The 23,385-nt window shown below is 43.3% G+C and overlaps 1 protein-coding gene across 6 annotated transcripts in view; it reads right to left on the minus strand.

The window, feature by feature from the left end:
- Positions 1-23,385, minus strand: part of RALGAPA2 (Ral GTPase activating protein catalytic subunit alpha 2) — a 135,449-nt gene that overhangs the window by 31,067 nt on the left and 80,997 nt on the right. For all 6 annotated transcript variants that reach the window (XR_014227753.1, XR_014227754.1, XM_082307650.1 and 3 more), the window contains one exon: positions 18,577-18,704. Coding sequence is in view for 4 of the 6 variants with exons in the window: in XM_082307650.1 (XP_082163776.1) it covers positions 18,577-18,704 (128 nt within the window). In the remaining 2 variants the exon portion in view is untranslated. The remainder of the gene's footprint in view (positions 1-18,576; positions 18,705-23,385) is intronic.

Raw genomic sequence — 23,385 nt, forward strand, 5'->3', positions numbered from 1 at the left:
CGTCACAGAAACCGACTGAGCAGAAACCCGGCGAGTTTTCTTCTTGTTCTTGGCTTCCACCGAAACACAGCATTTTCTTAGTGCCAACACTAGATCTTGACGACAGTGCCCCTTAAGCTAAATTTCTGAAGTTCTTAGAAGTCCTTAACTGCTGAGCCATTTCAGATATAAAAGGAGATCACGGGGATCCCAAAGAGAAAGGGGGAGAGCAGAAGATGAATTTTTCATGAAGCAAAGTTGGTGGAAGCCAACAGAGAAGGAGAATTTATGGGGACGCTACCGAGGGAAGAAGCGACACAGCAGTACCGCTGCGTGCTGCTGCCATCGTACCCCACTAGAAATACTCCAAGTGCAGGCTTATGTAAGATTTTTCTTTATTCAAGTTTTCTTCCAATTTTTTTTTTAAGTCTTGAGTTTATCAATGGAATACCTGCCCAGCTATAAGCTTTCTGAACTAACATGTTTTAATTAAAATAAGAAACGATATGAGAAACAGTTTTGAACATGCCTTTCTTACTGTTTAATTTGCAACTTACGGTTTTTCTAATGACAACTTTTTGAAAGCTATAGTTTTCCACTGCTTGAGAAACACAACAGGCACATTTTGTGAATTTTGGGCAGAAAGCCCTTCAGCATACTAGATGACACTTTCCTACAATGTCCATCACCAGAGGCTAGGTTACGGTTATTTAACTTACTCTCTCAAAACCTGACCACCAAATTTCACCCAATTTTAAAAAGGAAGGTTTTTATCGCTCAATTGTCAACTATTCTGTCGCCTACAGAACACAATCAACCCTGAAATAACTCCCGCACAGTTACAGACTAACGCTTTCCGTGTTTATCTTCACGAGGAACCCAGTGAACTGCTTCTCCACAGTCAGTAACGAAAGGAAAATCGGTGTCTCTGGCAAAAGTCAGAGCAGCTATAAGCAGCCCTTCTCCATGCAAATTTGTTACTACGACTGTGTCATGACCCGCATCAGTCCCCCGCTACGTGAGCTGCGAGCTGGCCCTGTGAGCAGCCTGCAAAATTTCATCCATTTGCTGGAAAATATCCACTGCAACACAAGATGAGGCCATCCAAATAATTTCACTTGCTAATTAACTTTAGAAATACATTACAGCCTTGTCTTCAAGAGTGATTTTAACAGGCTGCAGTGCTTACTGCCCCACCAAGCTTTCTTTCTATTTTAACACTGAATTGTATGATGTGGTATAACAGCAGTAATGCTGACACATGTCTGCGGATTATTTGAAATTAAATATTTGGCTTTTTAGCAACATCTATTTTCAAATAAATGCCTTGGCTTTGCCGTGGTATTTATCCGCGCAGGCACACCGTTATCTGATCCCAGCGTATAATGCCATTAATATTATTGCATATTTATATTATGCTACCTTGAGCAAGGTTGGGCTACCAGGGTATTAGAATCTGCCTATATGAAGCAGATACTGTTCTGCAGCTCAAAACAATGACCAGCACTTCTGAATGAAAAGAGAGAAAGTGAACATTAGCACATCAAAGGCCCCTTTCTGAAAGAAGAAAAATTGCATGATGCACACTTTAATCTTTCTGACAATCTATGCATGGATTGAACTGAATTCTATTTTTCACACAAATGTGACTGCTTGATACGAGGACATCTTTACCAACAGCAAAAAGAACAGAGAAAGACGTGCTAGTGCAGACTTTGAACTTTTAAAATATGGATTAACACGCAATAATATTTAACAACTGATAGAACAGCATCCTTCTTATCTCTCTTAATAAACCTGAATAACATAAACCACATTTGACAGGCAGCATACAGAAAAACTGCTCTAAATATTTTAATCTTAAAATTAAAAAAAAATTAAGAAAGTAGTAGTAAACAAAATATGGGCGATATTAAAATCTTCATGTAAACGTCTATTATTTAAAATCAGATACCTATCATAGAACAGCCTTAAGTGTAATTCACTTAATTAGCACTTCTATTTAGCTGCCTAAGGGTGAAATGGGACCTGTGCTTATGGGTTTAAAAGAAAATATTGCTAAAATACATATACAACATGTATTACACTAGTCATACACTACATTACTCATTCTGCTGTAGTAAGTGCAGAGATTTCTGCATGTAGATCTTCTCGCATTGCAGAAGACTCGTGTCAGCCAGCCCAGAGGAGCTACTCTGTTCGATCTGGACAGCAATCTGCTCAGCAAAGCGTACACAGCAGCACTTCCAGAAAACACGAGCACACGCCAACAGCGCGATGCTGCCCAACGCTGCAAGAACGCCTCAGCGATACAGCTCTCTATACCCTCTCCATCACATCATTACTTCTTGCAGCGTAACACCGTGGACAGGACAACTTTGATTACCCCTTTTCCACTTAGGCAAAACTTCCTTTTCTTCTGTTCCTTTAAAGAAGCAGCTAAAAGGAGAGTACAGGTAACCAGAACTCTCTAGGTGCGTTTCTTCGGTGGATACACACCTAGAAGATGGTACAGCAGCTTTGGAGGATGGCTACGAGATAGTTACTCATGGCCACACATCCAGATGGACCTGCACCTGCCTGCGGAGGAACAAGAGGGAAAGGGAAAACGAGCGAAGGGCAAGATGTTTCTCCTCTCATTCCTTCATCAGGATGCTCTGTTTGCTGCTAAAATTTCACCAAGATCGTCTGCAAATTTTTTTTTTGCTGAGAACTTGTTAAACTGTTGAGTCCAAATGCTTGTGGAGAGCCGGAAAGGGACGGCACAGAAACGACATCCCAGAGGCTTTTTCATGTAAGCAAAACTGCATCCTCGTAACTATCGGCTTGTAAAGGAATGGCATCATTTTATAAACAAGCCTTATTAAATGCACATGCTGAATGAATTTGTTCCTAAAAAAGCCTAATTCATTTGGTTATAACTGAATCACAGCCAGTGGAACGACATCTCAGAAGAACTCAAATCAGATCACAGTCTTTGACTTGCAGAACATCACCAATGGAGAAAGCGGAGGCACCAAAGTTGAGCCTCACACACCTGATACTTCGCACAAACTGGTGCATTCCCACACCAAACACGTGCAGCTCCCAAAAAGCCTGAGAAAAACCACAGTTTTCTTGCCGATATGTCGGCAACCTGAAAGTTAAACTACTTCAGTTACAAAAAGGAGCAGCGGACCACATTGAGATTCGCCTAAATGGACTTTTAAAAGTGCGGGGTCAGCGGTGAGAGGATGAGTTAGCATATGGAAATATTGGAAAAGGAATTAAAAAGAACTGTTTTGGAAATCTCTCTTTTAGGGCAATGAAAACACTCGACATTCATGTTAGAATTGGTCCAAAAGAGGACAGCGGCATGAGGAAAACCCGTGACAAAAGATTCACACGGCCGAGAACTGCCACAGCATAGAGAAGTTTGCCTGTGCCTTACCTTAGGCACCCACCATGCTACAGAACAGCACGCTGGAGGTACAACAAAAACCAGGGGCTCTTTATACTCATTGCACAAATAACGGCTGGAATTTAGAAGGCAGGCAATATGGTTCACTTTTCTAAACAGGGTGGGTTCAGCCCCATACTGAAGAGTTTTATTTCAGTTCGTATTTTGCTTCTCCAGGACACAGCCCCACTCAAAGCACCGGCTGAAACGCATGCTGGGGGAGGAAAGAACGCCTGGGCCAGGCAGATGGCCTGCCTCTGGATGCTGGAAAGGGTTTTGAGGGAGTTGAGGAGTACGACTTAATTCTCGTCCTGAATATTGAAGGTAAACATGGATCAATCCAAATTAGGTAAAGCACAACTACAGTACTACGATACTGTGCCGTATATAAAAAATGGCAAGAGATCATGAATGCAAAAATGCCCTAGGAAAAAGCGTCCTTTTTTCCTTTACTCATCTCTCTAGCTCCAAAGTCGGTCATGATAGTAATCTGACATTCACATTCAGCGCGACTATTTGATTATGCATTCTTAATATACAGAAGTCTTCTAAGACTGTTTTTCTTAAAAATCCTGACACTTTTGAAATACTGCCTCTTCGGTCTGATCAGGGAACAGAAACTCACTTTCATTTTTAAAAAATACAAATATTTATTCATTCTGCATAAATCATTGACTCAGCACGTTACTGCCCAGCCAAACGCACAGAGGTGAAGCACCAGAAACACTCGAAGTATTTAGAAACTTCTGCCCTACTCTTTTCTCGCGATTCTGGACCATTATTACCAGGGTCGCTATGATTACTCCAGCAGCACTGGTGCGTTCCACTCCACCCCAAAGTCTCATTGTACTGACTACTACAAAAAAATAACAAAGCCGTCTCAGTCCTGATGCTCTAAATGTAACAAAAAGATGAAATACAAGGGGAGGAAAACGCGTGTCTGCATGCACCATTATTTCTAATGTTCTTCCAATAACTGCTAAAATGAAAAATGAAACATTTTGTTTACTGCTCTCTGTATATCTTCTTCAGTGATACAAGGAAGATTAAAAATTGTTGTTTGGGGCATTAAAAAGAACACTAAAGTCCCTGTGAGCCTTTTATTTGTAAACACCGGTTTTACAGCTATTGTAATGGACGTGGAAAATGGAAACTAAAAGTAAAATCTCTCCGCTTTGCTTTCTGAGATCCCAGTACTTCGGGTGTTGACTTTTGGGATTCCAAAATGCATGTTGCTGTGGTATTTAAAAAAAACGGAAATGCTGGCATGCAAATCCTATTCAACAACTTGAGAATACTAAGGGCTTTTACAAGGCAAAGAACACGTTAAAAGTTCATTAATTAAACAGTGCTTGTGAACAGATGGAATGGCTATCTGGGCTCTAATTACTGTAAGTTGGTACAGAGGTTCGCAGACCTTAATGAGGTTCAATAAAATGAATGATTACACATCAATCACAATTAGAGAAACCTGTAAGATGAGCTGAATTATCATGGCAACAAGTCATAAAACATGAGAGCACAAAAACCAACAGGCTCTGTGAAAGCCTATAAAGAAAACGTTTCTGAATTAAAACAGTTCTTCTGGATTGGAACAATTCTTCTCTACTGCCAACCCCATAAAAACGCTCAGTGATTTAACCGTGAGGGTCGCGCTGTCCCTCTCCGACCTCCTGGAGGATTGATGAGCCACGGGAGAGCGCGGGGCACTGCAGCACCCAAAGGGTTAGCAACAGCACAGCAAACAAGGCAACGATCTGAAAAATAACCAGTTACGGAAATGAAGAGAACGGCAGCCCTTTGTCACACATTAAATACGTTGCTGAGAATAAAGACACCGATGTTTCTTTTTATCCTCCCAGTGAGATGGAGATGTCAAGCATCAGGTACAGGGGCTGTTTAAAACCAGTACAAGGAGAAAATGCGGCTGTGTGGAAAACTGTAGTTGAGGTTATTCAGACCGATACACGTGGGTGTAACTGCTATTCCTCCAACTCCAAACCTCTACATAACACAGAGTTTTATTTAAAAGTTAAGGGCAGAAAAATAACCCCAGCCACTTCCATTTCTTACCACGGGAGCCGCCTGTGGGAAACAGAGTTTCAGAGCCTCGAACTTCCCACTGTAATAGATGCTGGCGGTGGGGAGAGGAAGGTGGTAAGATGGAGACAGACATTAATGGTAAGGGCAGGAGTTTGCTTACGATATGTGGAGCCTCTGAACATCAGCTTCAGTGCTCGCTCCCCAAAGTAACGCCTCTATGCTCTTATCATCTCCTCTGTACTGCTACCCTTCTGTCGCCTTGATGGTGCTAGTCTGGCAGACACAGCCCTTCAAACTCCAGAAGCCAACTTGCAATACCAGAAAGTCGATTGGTGTTACCGGTACAGCACAAGTTAACGTGAGATCTTTCGGGAACAAGAAAAATGCATGCTAGCTTGAGGTTATTTACCAAGTTTTAATGCCTTCATTTACGTGACGCTGCATTTTTGGTATCAAGACTTTGCAGGAATGACAAACTGAGCTAACCCCAAGTGTGTTTGTTACTGCGATAACACTAAGATTTCTAAGTGAAATAACTGCTACTCGAACAACATTGCTCTGCCTAGCTGAAAGCTGGACAGGAGAATGCCTATTTTATTTAAGGAAGCCAACAAACTGTGGACAAACACGGTTTTAAAAGATCACCCACATTGTTACACTGGTGAAAACGAATGAGATGGATAATCCTAACCCGCTGCAAGAAATCTAGCTGTTCAGCAGAAGTTACCGCTACAGGTTCTCAAAAAAACCTGGCCCAGGCCAATTCAGAGAAAGTACCAAAAACCAGCGAATAAACCGAGATGTTTTAACAGAAAATGCTGTACACATACTAGATTGTTACTTAGCATTAGATTTAAGAAATCATTAAAAGCCATCTGCTCCTGTTTATATACTAAAACCCTGACAGTTAATCTTACTGTGGAATACACACAGAAGTATGATACTGAGGAAAGAAAAAATACAAATTAAATAGCCAGTCAATAAACTCACTATGAAAAAGTAGCTTTCTCCTGTTCCTCTCTCTTGCTGTCTCCACGTTTATGTCCCCAACGTATTAAAAAGTCCCCAGTAACAGGATGGCTTTTAAAAGTTTTTCAAGTGCACGTAGAGAGAAAGCCTTTCCTCCTTAAAGAACGATATAAGATTATGCTTCTCCCCATTACGGTAGCTTGTATATAATAGGCCTCTTAGTATCAGATGCACAGAATCGGTCAGGATGGAGGGATCTCAGGAGGTAATCTCGTCTCACATCCTCTAAGCATGGTCAACACTGAATTCAGAAGCTCATTTTTCCTGGGAGAGAAAGCAAGCAACTAAGAAAATTCAAGGCTAAACCTAAGAACATTTTTCCTGTTTAGAAAATGATTCAGTAACTTTTGAATGAAGCAATTGCAGCATGTATGGTTCATGAAAAACACATACCGAAGTCACGTTTTCTTTAAAAGAGAAAAAGAAGAAAAGTTTGACAAACGATGTAAACCTATATTGGCGATTACACATTTGTATTAACGCCCGGATCGCTGGGGGCGCGCACATGAAAGGGCCCACGTGCACATCTAGCTGGTCTTCTGCAGCCTTCGCGCCTTCCCACCAGCCGCGGAGAGGCGAACGCGGCGTTTCGGGGACACGGGAACTGCCTTGCTGGACCGAAACCGCAGTTCCTGAGGGCGGCACCCGGGCTTTGCCCGTGGCACGCTGCGCCGGACCCGCTGGGAGCCCCACAGCAGGCCCGCACACGCTCTCAAACTATCCCCTAGTAAAGACTTTCTGAAGCCAGGACTTCTCCTCAGCACCACTCCCCGCAGGAGCAGAAACCTCGACGACGCACCGCCGCAGGGGCGCCCCGTAACAAGTTGCTCGCGGGGAGCCCGAAGCGCCGAGCCGGGCCACCTCCATCTTTCGCCGCAGGTCCCTTTGTTCCTTTGTTGCGGCGGAGGGAGCGGGGAGCCTCCTGCCGCGCCGCCCGCTCCGCTCCCTACCGCTCGTACCTCCCGTACGCTTTTTGTCTCGTAACAACGGTCCGCAAGCCTCAGCTTTTCACTCTCTCTTCTAACGAGTCTTTTCATGACCTGTATAATTCCACATTCACGCAGAGCACCCCTCTGCCATGCAACCAGGATGTGCTTTCCTTTTCTCTGAATTTTGCAGTTTAATTTGATGATTACACTGTAAAAATTAAGACGCGTCCTTTTAATCTAAATTACTCGGGGTAATTTAACTTAATTTTATTAAAACGTAGAAACGATCGCTGTACGTTCTGCACAAAGGAATTAGACTGGAAGGTTAAGAATCGGCAGCAGCGATACCAGCAGCTCCCTCTAGTTGGAAAGTGTATTATCTTTCTCCCCGAAGAGCTAGTATACAGGAAAGATAGCCAGATATTACAAGCTTCTTACAATAAGCGGCTTGGTAACTCATGCTGTAATAGAAGATCATGGTAGATCTACTAGCAACATTGCTTTGCTTCTCTCAAACGAAAATAACTTTTTATTATCTATGCTGACTTCTGACTATTTTTGTAATACATAACACTACTGAAAAAATTAAAAACTCCCAACAGTTGACAATGAATCTACTTTGGAACAAAAGAAATTACCCTATGTTAGAACAGCGATTTGAAAACTCTGTTTTACTGAAATTTAAAATAAGTGTTAGAACTTGCATATGCTTTAAATAAATATAGGGTTTCATATATTGATCCAGAAGCCACCTCCTTACATTTCCAAGGCTTTGAAACTAAAGAAGAGGCTTTTTAGCCTGAGGGGTTAAAAGTGTGGGTGTGGAAGTGGGCTTTTGTTAGAAAAATTAGCAATGCTATGAGTCATTGTGCATTAGCGGCAGAATAGTTTTGCATCTTGTATGAATCCAGACACCATATGCCATGCGAGGGCCTGCTACTTTATGCGGTGCCGCTGCTGACGGGCGGCCACGTGGGCATCCCCAGCGGAAAGGCTGTCTGCGCGCGGCGGCGAGCGCAGGAACCCGGTGATCCGAACACGCTGGACATTGTCGCGAGCAGCAGGAACAGCTGGTAAGCTAGCAGAGCTAGCAGAGCTAGCAAAGCCAGCGCGCCGCAGCGGCGGCGGCGAGCCAGCATGCTAATGAGACGGCGAGCGCGCACAAAGCCCGCCGCAGAGGGGATCGACCCCGGTGCTGTCGGGTCCTGCGCGGCCCAGGTTGCGGAGATTTTAGCCCGCTCCTCGAAACCGCGCTGCTGCTCCTCCCCTGCGCCCGCTGGCCTCCCCGGTGCCGCAGCCAGGGCTCGGGGCCGGGCGCCTTGCTCTGCTCAAACACAAAAGTCATCTTTATCCTTGCCAGCGATGCAGCAAGTGGGCCAAGTCGACAACCCTTAGTCAGGCGAAACTCAGGCTGAAGCCAATGCGCGTTTCGTCCGTGTGAGGATTGCACCGCCTGAATTAAATTTAAAGTCCATTCAGATAAAAAAAAAAAAAAAAAAGAAGTAGAGTTTTCACCCATTTGTGACAAAAGCCAAACAAAAATAACACTAGGAAATCCAGAATGCAAGCGAGTGTTCAGAAGCAAGTTTCCAAAAGATACAATGCAGGTTTTAGCTACAGAAATCCCTTCCAAGTTAATAAGGGTGCAAGAGCAAAATCATCAAAACTTACTTTGAAAATACAAAGAACAAACACCCCTTTAATTTGTCTGGTGTATAAGTGGGGGGGGGGGGGAAAAAACCACCACCAAAAAACCCCATAAGATTGAATGAAGTACTTAGTAGTAACTTGAATACGTCAATTTTGCTTCTCTCAGACTTTAAAGAGAGCCTCTCATTAAACACAAGTCAGAGGTTCTTTGTCTAATACGACAGAAAACATAAACCACGGAGCGATAGGTGTTTGGACCTCTGTATATCTCACTTGAAGAGAGGGGGAGCTTGAGTTCACACCTTCCTATGAAAGGGAGGCTTACGAGTCAGTTATAACCAAAATCCTATACCACTCTGACTCGATGCTTGCTATTGCAAGTTGAATTGAAGGCAGACCTCCATCGCAGACCTCCTGGAGGGCCTTTGGGTAGGGCATGATGGTGCTAACAAAACTGCACTTTTAATAAACTTGTTTTATTTTTACTGAGAACAACAGAAACACTCTGATCGCTCTCAGCTTGACCAAACTGGATGTGTTTCAGGAGCAATGCCACCCCAAGGCCGGCGGACCGCAGGTAAGCGAGAGATGGGTGGCCAGTTAATCTGGAAATGTGGCCAATGTCGGGCTGCTGTAAGCACCCCGTTAGGAACGCCGTGAACACCTACGAGCTATCGGCCAGTCGGTACAAACCTCAGAATCCGCACGTTTCCCTCTTCAGCCCTTGCTCATGGTGCCCTTCGCAGACTGGCAGAGAAATCCGCTGCGTTTTGCTTGTGAACATACGAAGAACTATATTGTGCTTTTACAGATTTAAACTGGATAAACGTTACTCCCAGCAACCTCAAGAGCGGCAGTGGTATGTGAACCCTTTGGTACAACTCAAGTTTGATTCAGCGCTAGGACACAAGTTTAAAGCAGCACTTCAATAAAAACCCCAGTTTCTTGCAAAATTACTCATGAACAAATCAAACACTACCGATGAAGAAACGGAACAAAGAAACCAAGCGTTTCATTCAAAGCAGCACCTTCTCCATGGCAGAGGAGAGTTAGGATTCAAATTCCCAACTCCCACTCCCGATCTGCTGCTTATACGTTACGTACCATACTATTTTCAGCAAGATCATGACTTTCCAGTCTTTGGTGGGGGCTAAAGAGGCATGGCTGTGTATTGAAGGAAGCTTGTTTTCAACTAGTGCACATGTGCATCATTAACAAATCCAAGGCTGAGTGAGTTTGGTTTTGGTGGGGGGTTTTTTGTGTGTGTTTTTGTTTGTTTGTTTTCTTTCTTCTCCTTATTTCTGACATATATCACAGCAAATTCACTTTTCCTTTAAAAAAACATTACATTCATGATGTCACTTAACCACAGGTTCATTTTTGGAGCTCCCCATTAAATCACTTAGCAAATAAAAGCCTTTAAAGCTGCTGGGATTTATTTACTCTTACTGAAGAGTACGGTTGCTGCACAGAGATCATCAGGAGGGGCAGCAGTTAGTGCCGCTTGAAACTCTGCTACAGAATTAGCCTGGGACTTTCTCAACAACCCTCAGTGATCTTTACAGCTTCCAGCTGTGGAGAAGAGTAACGATGCCCCACATTATAGCAGAAAAATAAATTGTCTTGTTAACATGCAAACTTGGCTGCTGGCTCCCTTGCCTTCTGTGAAGTGGGGAAGCTCACCAGCAGCTCACAGTGACGCACGTACAAGACGCGTGTCTAGCAAGGGACTGAACAGGGACAAGTATGTACAGATGCACGCACAAAAGTATAGAAATTAAAAACCGTTGTGTCCGTACATCATTCCGCAGCATGCGAAGTTTAAATCCGCAGAAGCATTATATACTCTTTATATATTCGCAAGCGGGATGCAGTAGATTTCTCTGCAAGTCTATGAAGAGCGCTATGAATAAGAGCTGAAGAGCCGCCTCCACAATCCCATGTAATGCCACCTAAAAGCTTTGCCTCGCATGACTTATTACAGGCTGGAGCAGATTAGAGGCATCGATCGCTGCCTGGAGAAGGTTCTCGCTGCGAGGAGGGAAGGCAGCCGCAGAGACAGACAGCCCGGCCATCGATCCGCTCCAGCGGGGAGCTGCGCTGCAGAATGAAGGTCAGTGCCGCTTTACACCGCCCCGTACAGCCACCGCCGCGTCCATCAGCATCCCTCAGAGACTGCTGCGGCGGCACCGAACGCTTCTGCCCGAAACTCAGCCCCTCGCGCGAGGGCTGGTTACGGCAACCGCCAGAAAAGCGAGGAGGGCAAGCTCAGCCTGCCGCTCTCCGCAGACAAAGCGGCGGAGGACCGACTGCAGGCAGCCGCTCCTGCGAGCCAGAACCGATCACTTCGGCAGAAAACCGTCAGATGCCGTGTCATATAAATTGTCACAGCTCCTCTGACACATGCTTTAGAGTTTCATAGTAATTTCTAACAGCATCTATATAGCTTGAGGGCATAAATTCCTTGGATGAAATAAAGGGAACAAATTGTGAACCCTTCTCTAAAAAGAGTAACAGGCTTTCTGTTTTATTTTCACGGCACGATCAAGCACCCCTTTATAACCAAAGCCGAGTTCCAAAGGCAAGCTCAACAACGCACATTTTGAAAGGTACGCAAAATGCGTTTTCAGGCATCTGACATTACGTGCACCTACAAAATACATGATAGCCATTCACACAATTAAGTCCATCATAGCAAATATCTTTCTTCTTTAGTCTCTGACAAAGCAGGTAAGCAGATCAGTTGCTCTACATTAAGTTAATCAGAAATGGGCTTAAACCAACAAAAGGAATTAATTCAGAATTCAAAGTTGATGTTCTTTGCTTCATCTTCTTGATTCCAGACATGACATACTAATATATAGTAGATGTGTTAATATCTGGATGCAATACAATGAATTAAAGTTACGGGTATCTTTTTTTGTTATGTATTGAGACGCTCTTTTGATTTTATCCTAATGAACTACTGGTTTGGTACAGTAAAGTACGCATACCATATTTATGACAGCGGATAAAACTTTGAGAGTTATTCATGTATCAAATTACTTCTGCAAAGCAAGGGCTGTGTTTTCTTCTGGCCCACAAACAGGATTGCAAATCGTAAGCAGGGAAATGGTGACATCCAGTGCTCAGATATTATGTAAAGCGTCTGCATCCCCATCGTGCTCTTTTTCGTTTGTTCGAACGCACAGGCACCTTCAGCGCCTAACGCACGGACGCACCACGGTGCAGCAAAGTACTATGAACACCCATGGTAAACTTAAGAAGAATTTAAACCTCTTTTACCCTCAAGGTTTTCTCTCTGAATGAGCAACAAATAATGCAAACAACTTTGAAAACAACGCCACAACCTGCCACTGTAGTCATTTTTTTTCTTCTCACTGGACTAAGAATATTTAGGTTGGCCCTTATATAATTGTATTTATATTAACAAAAAAAGGCAGAAGCAGCACAGCTTATATCAGAGATCTGTTAGGATTACATCTCCAAGAACCCTGGCACAGCTACCTGAAATTGGACAGTTTTGATGGCAAAAACAGTGACTGACGGACACGAGTCTGCACGCCCACCCCGTCAGTTACCTCCTCATCCCCTGCAGAGCAACGCAGCACCATACTCTGATCAAGATGCTATAGAAGAGTATGGAAAAAACGCAGGAATCAACAGGCAGAATAAGAACAACCCCCTTTTCTTTCCATAAGACCAAACCAATTTATCCTAAAAATGAGATTGCTTAAAAAGATAATTTTATAATAAACATGTTCACTCTCAATAAACCCCAACAGGAACTAACTCCCTATTTACTCATTCGCAGGAAGACACATGCAGCTTAAACTGCTACAAAAAGAATTCAAAGCCTACGAGAAATCCGCGAAGAACAGAGGCAAGAAGCCAAGCGACGCTTGCGCGTCGGGACGCTCTGCCCCCTCCAGCAGGTCGCCTACAACAGCTGGTGGGAGCTAGGGTGGCATTGCAGACATGTCAGCATCTCCTGCTTTCCTTCAAATTCAGTTCGTGAGACCAGGCAGGGCTGGAAGTACGATAGTTATTTGCAGCGGTGGAGAAAAAGAACCAAACAGTAGTAAGATACTGCAAATAACATCAGAATACTTTTTCAATTAAAAAGCAGTTTTTTTCAGCAGAAGAGTGCAAACATAGAGATGCAGGCATTTACATTCAGGTACACGGGGCCGCTTCACAAACTCCGCAGATCGTGCCAGCAATTCACCAGTTTCCTCTTCATCACTGTGGCCATTTTTCAAACTCTGAGAAGCTTTTTCTTTCCAGTTAAGAAGCAGGTGAAAAGGCTCAGAAAGCACTGCTCCACCTTACACTTACATGGTTTTCTAAAACAAACCAGGTCTGGTACCATCTTTCAGCCAATGCAGTTTAAAGAACGGCTGTCTTAATTGCGAAGATAATTTTGCACTACACTTTTTTTTTTTTAAAAAGTAGATGATAAAAGATATAAAAAACCTAGGATGTTTACCTCTCTTGTTATTATGAAACATGTGAGATGGAAAAGAATAAGCATCCTGGTTATGAAAGTTCATAAGAAAAACCTGAGACCAACTTACAAATCTCTAAACAAGAACAATTTAATTCAAGGAGCAAGGGAACTTACTCCATTTTGAAAGACAATCTGGACTCTGCGTAGTCCAACTTGCATTTCCCTATGCATTCGAAGGGGAGCTTTTTGCTCAGACATCCCTATCCCCAAATCCCAAAGTCTTTTTGGAGACCAACATTAAATTATGGACCAACCAAAGCGCCTGACACCTGCAGACTTAGTTACATTTTCATATTTGGAGGTTTACTAGCACCTAAGCGTAAAAACTGTCAGCTTAAACAGCAGCTGTAAATCAGACCCTTAATAAAGACTTAAATACAAACCCTGCTCCCCCCCCAGTATTTATCTTTACAGATAAGACCAGCTCCCAAAGATGTGCGCTACTGCAGCTTAGGGCGACCGGGACTCCAGAACGTACAAGCGTTCAAAAATCCTTTCCAGCATACAACTCATGTAACGTAAGCTGGGAGAGAGCACAAAGATGCGGTTTTATATCATCACCCCTAGCATTTTTTGACATACTCGGTATCACTGGAACCAGAGCGGAGCCTTGCTTAGGGGGTCCTGCGCAACCCAATCGCAATTGCCCAGGCACGGCACCGAAGCACAAATGACGAATGCCCTGGCTTCATCTCCTAAGGCATCCTGCTTCCAGGCTCGCATTACTCTTAAATGCTGACAATTAGCAACCTCTGCTTTGACTGGGCTTAATTAAGAGGAACTTTCACTTTGATACATAATTATTCATCTGTGAGATTAGTTGTTCCTTCCTTTCCCCAGCACATAAAAAGGTGGCTTTAATGCTCTGAAAAACTTGCCTAAATATATACGTTTTTATACCACAATTTTAGTAAGTTTAAATATTATTCTTCCTTGTTCTTAGATAATTGAAACCACATTATTGTTTGTGATTTCCATAAAATACACAGGCGTATTTAAAATAAAAATTATCGCCTGAAAAAGCAGACTGGTGAGGCTGCTGAAACACATTACCTCACACTCAACAGTTACTCAAGGATGGTGAGAGCACCAATTAGCACGGTCTGCAGCCGCTCGGTCTCAATGCTTCATTGCATCGAGAATGAATGCGCTCCTGAAAAAAATGGTTATTTCCAACATATACTAATGTATAATCATCCATGACCATGTAAACATTGCAGCAACTCAGAGACAACTGAGCTTTAACCATTCAAAAGACAACCGAGCTATGCATTAACTACCCTGGTCTCGCTCCTGTGTAATGCCATCGCATGACATTTGATGTTTACAAAGAACTTGTAGCCAGAATGGCTTTAAACTAAAGTTTAAATACAGTTAATTATTTTTTAATGAATATTTCTCTCACCCTAATGAATTCCTTAAAACAGAAACAGTTACACAAACATAAAAAATAGACTAAAAAATCTGATGTGGTCTGCTATAGTTACCTTCCTCATTTTCAAAGGGATTTCCAACAGAAAAGTGTATTTGGGTACGACAGTGGAATTTGTGTCATCATGACCAAGCGATTACGGCGCACAGCGCGATTCTCCCGCGGCTCTGCGGCCCTGGTCCCCATGGAAACCGGACTCGGATATTGTCCTCCACTCGCTGGAGCGCCGAGACTTGGGAGCCTTTTGTGCCTGATGAGATTTCTTCCACAACCTTCCAGCAACAGACCCTATGCTTCCTCCTGACTCTTTCCTAATTGAGATGCAAATTAATCTCTGTGGCTGATTACACTTCCCTTAAAGCCCCTGACAAGTGCAGCTGTAACCGGAGTTTACAGACTTTCCAACAAGTGACTTCAGCTGTCACTGCCGGCAAGATGCTGCCCCAGCTCCCCGGCACGCGACCCCGCGCCGGCAGCGCTTCCCGCGGCCGCCGGCTCCTTCCCCTCGCACCTTGCGGGGCGGGGGCGAGGATGGGACTCCGCTCCGGCGGGAGCGGGCTCCCGGCAGGCGTTTCACACCCCGCCGCTGCTCCAACGCAAGCGCCACGGACCCGGTGCCTTAGCACCATTGAACCATTTACACCAGGTGAAGCGTTCAATCAATTTCTAACCACACTTGAATCAAGCAAATTTTGAGCTACTAACCCTTATTACAGACGCCGACTTTTAACGTGACCCGTGGGACAAACAGAAGCGGCGGCCCGCTCCTCCGCTCTGCCTTACACAAGCTTTTCTGCGCCCACCCGAACTGCAAGGTTAGGTCTAACGTGCTGCCAAACATCATTCGCTACTTTTCCAGGATTATTGCTTTTTATTTCTCCCTTCTGTTGAAATTTTTTTGAGTTATTTCACCTTCAAGTTCCTTGCATCTCCAGTCTGACAGTTACTAACCCCTTTCATTTACTGTCCGGATTGCTGGGTCCGCTGTCGCCCTGCTCTCCTCGCAGCAGCCAGCAAAGCGAACACAAAGTCACTGACTGCGCAGGCACCCTTTGGGAGCTCCACAGCAGCGTTGCTGCACTGGACAGGTTCAACCACCGCCGTTACACATCTAGACATTTACATTCCAGTTTCTGGCTCACTAAAAATGTTAGTATATCTTTGTGCTTACAGGGGATAATTGTCGTTGACCTTTGCTGTAAGAAAAAAGTGTTTCATTATCTATAGCAAGAGCTGTGGATAGCTTTTTCTCCCACTCCAGTGTCATCCTGAAGGGATCTTCCCACCACATTATCTTTGTCCAGTTTCAGGAGTTTCTCAATCCCCTTTCATTTATCAAACAGACAAGCGGCAGTTGATTCACTACAGATATCGCTGGTGCAAAAGCAGGCACAAAAAAGGAAGAAAAGAATCTGGGGACAGATGCTGTTTCAGCTAGACCTCCAACATATGCTGAGAAGTGGCATGTGCGATCATATTTGTGCTGCTCGCGTTTCCCCGGGGACAAGGAGGGACCCGGAGGGACCCTGTCGGAAAGCAGGGGCACAGCAGGCTGGGGAGCGCTGTTCGCTCACAAAACGTTGCAAGCCAAAAGATGAGCAGGATCGGGAATCGGAGGACTCCGACCCGGAGCGAGGTGCTGGGGTAGCAGTAAGGAGCACACAGGATCTCTTCATTCTTGTAACCGCTCTTACTTATGTTCATTTTACTACACTACATTTTACTAACCGCTCTGACTTATGTTCATTTTACTACATTTATACATATAAATGTATACTTTTATTAGTATACATTAACTATAGAAGCATATGGATTAAGCTAAATTCTGCATAGAAGAATTTTAGCAATTAGCTAGATCTCTCTCATCAAACAAAAGTGGAAAACCTGGCAAGTTTTGAATCATCTGTTAGGTACGGTCACGGTTTTGCGGCCGGTGCATTGCATTCAGCTGCTTACACTACCACCACCAACTGCCTTTGTTGTAAAACGAGTACACAATGAAGTGAATAAAATACAAATTTATTTAACCACAATGCTACTTCTAATTTCTGATGACTTTTGCAAAGTATAACGGATAAAATTTAGCCTTTTAAAAAAAAAAAAACAGAACACTATTTTGAGGACGTTTTGTGTTTTAAAAATGTGCGTCTCAAACTAATTAATCAACATTCCTTCAAAGATCAAAAAAAGTCATTTACAAACTCACTCTCAAAGTCACATGGTTAGAAAAATACTCAACTCAAAATCTCCCCAAAGAAATCAAGTGCAGCGAGTGCTGGTCCTGAGATAAGCGATGCGATTAACAAATGTCCTGGTGTCGGCTGGGATAGAGTTAATTTTCCTCCTAGTAGCTGGTATAGTGCTGTGGTTTGCATGTAGGATGAGAATCGTGTTGATAACACGCTGATGGTTTAGGTGTTGCCGAGTAGCACTTACACTAAATCAAGGACTTTTCAGCTCCTCATCCCCTGCCCGTGCACAGGGAGCCGGGAGGGGGCACAGCCAGGGGGGCTGACCCCGACTGGCCCAGGGGCTGTTCCATACCCTATGGCGTCATGCCCAGTACGGAAACTGGGGGGAGCTGGCCAGGGGGCCGCCGCTCGGGGACGGGCTGGGTATTGGTTGGCGGGTGGTGAGCAATTGCATTGTGCATCGCTTATTTTGTATATTCTTTTATCACCATCATTATTATTATTTCCCTTCCTTTTCTGTCCTATTAAACTGTCTTTATCTCAAACCCATGAGTTCTACTTTTTTTTCTTTTTTTTTTGTTTTCCCCCCGATTCTCTCCCCCATCCCACTGGGGAGGTGGGGAAGCAAGTGAACAGCTGCGTGGTGTTTAGCTGCCTGCCAGGTTAAACCACAACAACAAGCTAGAAAATGTTTCTAGCATACTTATGGCATTATGAGAAAATCCTCGATTAAGTGCAAACCAGTAATAACGCTGTTAGTCTGTATATCACACAAGAATAAAAGTTTGTGCTGCAATTCCTGCAGCGGAGAAGCACACCATCTAGTTACCTTCCAGCAACCGACAGAAAGTATGTTCTGACAACGCCCAAATACAGACACGGCCGGAATAAAACTGGAATTCGGGAACTGAAACATCTGTATCTGAGGCCAAATCCCTTCTGTCTAATTACATTAATAAGTCCAAGTAAAGTCAATTGGACTACTTCTTTGAATAAGATAAGAATACAACCGAGCTCTGTGTATTAGCTTAATATACGCTGTAGATAATTTTCTTTCACGCTAACAGAAGTTGAGTATTATCATTACTTACAGTTCAAAGCATCAGTGTTAAGTCCAAGTCCACCACCAGCGAGACTGCCTGAAGCCGCTGGTGAGAACACTCTTGTGATGTTATGACCTTATTTTTAAAACACTGGATGGCAACTGGGTGCGAACGACTGAAAACATTGAGTGCGGTGTGAAGAAAGCTTTGACCTTTTCCGACAAAATCAAATGGGAAGGATTTTCACTAAAGCTTACCTCTCCGCAGAAGAGCATTCAGAAGTAAGAACCCTACCAAGGGGAGCCTTGCCCCAGTGGGAGGAAAGGATACAAGCTCTGGTAGAGCGGGATGAGCGACTTGACGGCTCTGCTGGCATTGATGCACGTGGCACATATGAGGCTTGGCAGCAGCTTTGCAGTCACGATTGCTCCGTTGAAGAGAGGACCGAAAAACGGCACCTGTGGACCCAAATAAAAACAACGCCTGTAAAGCCGAGCCAACGGAAGCTGAAAGGTTAGCGTAGAGCATGGGAGCAACTGCCACAGTCACAAACAGGAACAACAAGCCCGACGCCCCGGGGGTGTTCACAGCAGGGCGTCTGTGCCTGAGGCAGGCAAGAGGAGGCGAGTTTCACACCGCCCCGCTGCAGACAGCGAAGTTGTTCGGTTGCATGACAAGCGTTAGCTCGCTCCAGGTCTCCCCTCTAGATGACGGGCACAAAGAGACCCCTCCGAGCACAGCAGAACACCACAGAAACAAACCACCTCCACGGGCTGCAGCTGCAGGGCCACTGCAGCCAGGTCAGCACGGGCGGTAGGTACCCTTGCTAGCACAGCACACCGTAGCTGGCATTATATCATTGACATTTGGGTTAATAAGCATCAGACCTACTATAGAAGACCCGTATGTTATTTTGCCGTAAAACAGTATGACCGCATTGTTTTCCACACCAAAACTTCCAGTGTGATATTAATCCCCTAATTTAAGTTTTTAAATCTTTCATGATTGCCATCAGTATACTTTACATGTACATGCACGTTTCACAGAATATTCAACTGGGTAAACGTGAGCTTGTTATGCACGTGAACAAAATTCATCGCCGAATTTGAAATCGATATTCCATTTTGAGTAGATAGTGAGAGCTGTTTTCTGTCTTGCATCCCCAACAGGAGACCCTGACTCACTAGCTGAATCCAACATTGGCAGGAGTTTTTGCAAAGAAGTATTTGTTTCAGATAATCCTCTATAAACTCCTTCCACGGACTTCACTGAAGGGAAAAAAAAAAATGAGCTGATTGAAGATAACGAGGTCTGTGGAAGGCAGAGGAGATGGCTGAAAACTACCCCCTCTCAGAGGCACAAACAGGTCTATCCCAGCACAGCACGTCAAGGTGTCGGAACGCTGTTCCTTCGGGGGTGCCTCCAGAGGAAACCACCAAATAATGCCATTTGGTGACATATGGCTCTTCAGATAAAGGCTATATTAGGTAAAAGACACTTTATAAAAGCAAAAAATGTCCGGAATTGCATACACATAACAGACTTTGCCATGTCAAACGCAGAAAATTTCAATGTTTAAATATATAATAAATTTTAGTATTTACAAGTAGTCAAACTCATTTCCCTTTCACAAACTCAAAATGAAAAAACAAACAAACCCCAAACCAAAAAAAAAAACCCAACCTCAAAACCCAACCAAAACCCTAAACAGAAGCTAGCAGCAATTATCAATATTTAAGCTATGGATTTTTTTCCATCTGTACAGGGGCTTATCACATAAATAAATACCCTCTATTATTCTTCTGCAACTGCTTGTGGGTGACTGTGACAGTCATTCAATAAATGGACAAAGGGAATAATATAAATCCCCTGCATCTAGGGAATTCCTCTAATTAGAAGTGGCAATGAATTACAGAAGAAATTTGGTTTTAATATAACATCTGCAAATGACAGCTGTCTTTTCACACAGTTATTTTGTCATTCCTTTACTTAAAATAATTACCCACCCCCCCAAAAACAGATTAGTGTAAAATGTTTCCATAGTGGTTTTCCCTTTTTTTTTTATGCCAGCATTACTATCTAGGCAGCTGGAAAGAGAGGGGACAGGAAGAAAACCTATGTGACCAAAGCGATAATGTTCTAGAGCATCAAGTTTTTCCTCTTTAAGCAATAACATTTCAAAGTGAAATATTTAACACGACTCTGTTTACAAGTATTGACAAAAGGAGAAAAAAATGTAAAACTATATTTTTACATAAGTACAAATAAGGAGGTTAAGCACATACTAGTATTGAAATTATACCGACATACCAATACCAGATATTTAATTGGCACTTACATCTGCTGCCGTACAGGGAAGCTCATTGCCAGACTTTTTGACAAACAATTTTTGCTTACAGGACTTTGTTTCACTGTTTCAAAACCACCTGGAGCCTAGGGAGTGTAGTCGATTTTCTTTAACACAGTATTACAGAATTTCTGTACTTAAAATATAGACAAGGTGTGTATATTTAATACACTTTTTATATGTGGGTGTATATAGTACATAAACATATATACATATGCTCACATGGAAAAAAATCTGTCAGGGGACACTCTCCAGCAAATTTATCAGAAATATCTCCAATCTGTCTGACATTTTAGAACAAAAAGTTTAATAATTGTTTTCTCTGAAAGTCTAATAGTCAAACTCCAATACATCATACTTTACTCTCAAACTCCTTTGAAACAGGAAAGTAGGCTAGTTCAAGCTGAACCCTAAAAGCGGAGAGCTTTCCTTCGCATCCCCGACCGCCGTCCCCCCAGCGCACCGGTAAGAGCGCAGTGGGTGCTCTTCGGAGTGACTGTCATTAAATGGGGAAACACGCTTTTTTCCAAGCGTGTTTCAAATAATCAAACAGATTCTTTCAAGAACTGTGTCGCAGGCACACGTTTTGTCAAAAAGTACACATTTTTCACGACCGAAAGTTGGCATACGCTGGCAGATGGAAAAAGAAAACAAAGCAAAGGATGGAAGTGGCTTTGTGTGAGAGCGACTGATTTGACGTTACCAAAGAAAAGTAAGCGTAACCCGCGTGAAACCAGAACCCAGAGCAGTGTTTGTGCAAAATGGTTCACAGCTTTTCGATGTGTGGGGCTCACCCTCTGGAGACCTGCGAAGGCATCGCTGCCCTGCCTGGCAGCGGCAGCGGAGCCAGCAGCCTTCGCCGCTCCCCGGCGGGCTCGGGCGCCGCAGAGCCCGCTGCCACACGAGGGGCGCGCAGCCAGACCGTACGCCCGCATGGACACAAAGCTTGGAATTATTAATTCCCGAGCAGATCTACCGGCCACGCGGAGGGTCATTAAAGTCAATGGAACTCGCATATCGTCAGCTTCCATCTGTACAGGGGGCTCTGCCTTAACGAGGAGTTCGAGGGGGGAGACCAACTGAATGCATAGGGACGTGCTCCCTGCTCAATACTTTTCTGTAAGTTGGTATTAAATACCCATTGGAGGGAAGCAGTGTTTTGAATGGTTACAAAAAATGTATTATGCTTCGACACGAGTCAATTAAAAAAAAAAAAAAAAGAGTAAGGGAAATATCCCCTTCCCTGAGTACTCCAAATGTCAATGCAAGTTATCCGTGAAATAAAAATTAATATTCAGCCCATTGCAAACACCTGCTTCATTACAATTTCCAAGAAAAAAATAATTATTTCTGTTGCACGCAGTAAAAGTAGGCAAGGTTAAATAAACCTTTTGAGCACAAAGACTTCCCCTCTATAGCAAGCAGCACTAGTTAAAAGAGTGGGGAATGGGTAAATTATTGTACCAAATGGCTGAGAATTAATCTCTGATGACTAGCTGCAATCTAACGAGGCATCTGTGTCCCAGGGAACCCGCAGTATGTCCCTGGCGGTATGTGCAGTGTGTAGAGTCTGCCTGGCATTCTTTGTCCTCTTTTGCAGGCAGCTTTTCGTCTCATTGTTCAGAATATCCTCATGCATCTGTGACGCGTGGAATGCATTCACACTAACAGACTTACTATTGTCTTCCCTCAGAAGCTTTGTCGAGCAAAGACTGCATCACGGTTCCTGATAATTATATTGCTTAATTAATCAAGACAAAAAAAATTTGCAAATCATTGCCCGGTTGCCAAGCAGGGAGATAAAAAATGAAAACAATACAAGCTGAAGCAATATAACAAAAGTAACAGCTATCTGATCAGAAATTCTTATATAATGAAGCTATTAATGCTAAATCGGTTAATGTTAACATTGCTCCAGGTGTCTCTACTTAGATGCAAACAAAAAGGCTAACATTATGTATATAAAAGGCCAAATGTTGCCATGGATTCTGTAACCTGATAGAGAGGACAGCCTTTTCATTTGATTAGGGAATGCAATTTAAATACCAGGGACTGAAGCCAAACAACAGACATTTCTCTCTGCAAGCCTCTTTCATTCACCCTGGGGTCAGTAGCTGGTGAACAAAAGGTCAGCCACACTTGCCCTGGAAATGTCTGGATTAATTTTATTACATTGTAATGGTTTGTACTTTAAATGTAGGGATAACACTAAATTTCCAGTTAGCTATTATTCTTTCTGCCCGTTGGGTATTTTTGACTAATATGTAAGATGACATAGCTTTTCTCGATTGGTTCACAGAATTTTCAAGCATGTTCCTAACGCTAAATTCTGGTTTTCCTGATGGAACATTAAGAGCTAAAATGACCAAGAAGGAAATCGCAGAGCTCAAAATCAAGTGTAGGGAAAACCCCACTATTTCAATTTATAAAAAATTTTCAAGTTTGAAATGGCTACTGGCAAACCACTGGTTGTTAATATATAATAGCTGTCATTCACAGCTCAAAAAATATTGTATACAGCGGGTAAATATGTCATCTGATGTATGCATTTTTCCACAGCTGGTTATTCTCTTGGACAAATATTGTCCCACATAGAAGGGAAACTGTATTTATCACACTGACTACTTTCATAAAGTATATTTTACATACATTTTTGCATCCAAAATGTACCAGACAAGCATTTATTAAAGTAGCTTTTTTATAGATACACACAGATGTACATACACTCACCCCGGACATTTTGCAAAGAAAAAAAAAATCCATTCTTTCAAAAAAATGTCTAAAATGTGGTT

This window comes from Platalea leucorodia, assembly GCF_965183815.1.
Source record: "Platalea leucorodia genome assembly, chromosome: 3".
NCBI classification, from domain to species: Eukaryota; Metazoa; Chordata; class Aves; order Pelecaniformes; family Threskiornithidae; genus Platalea; species Platalea leucorodia.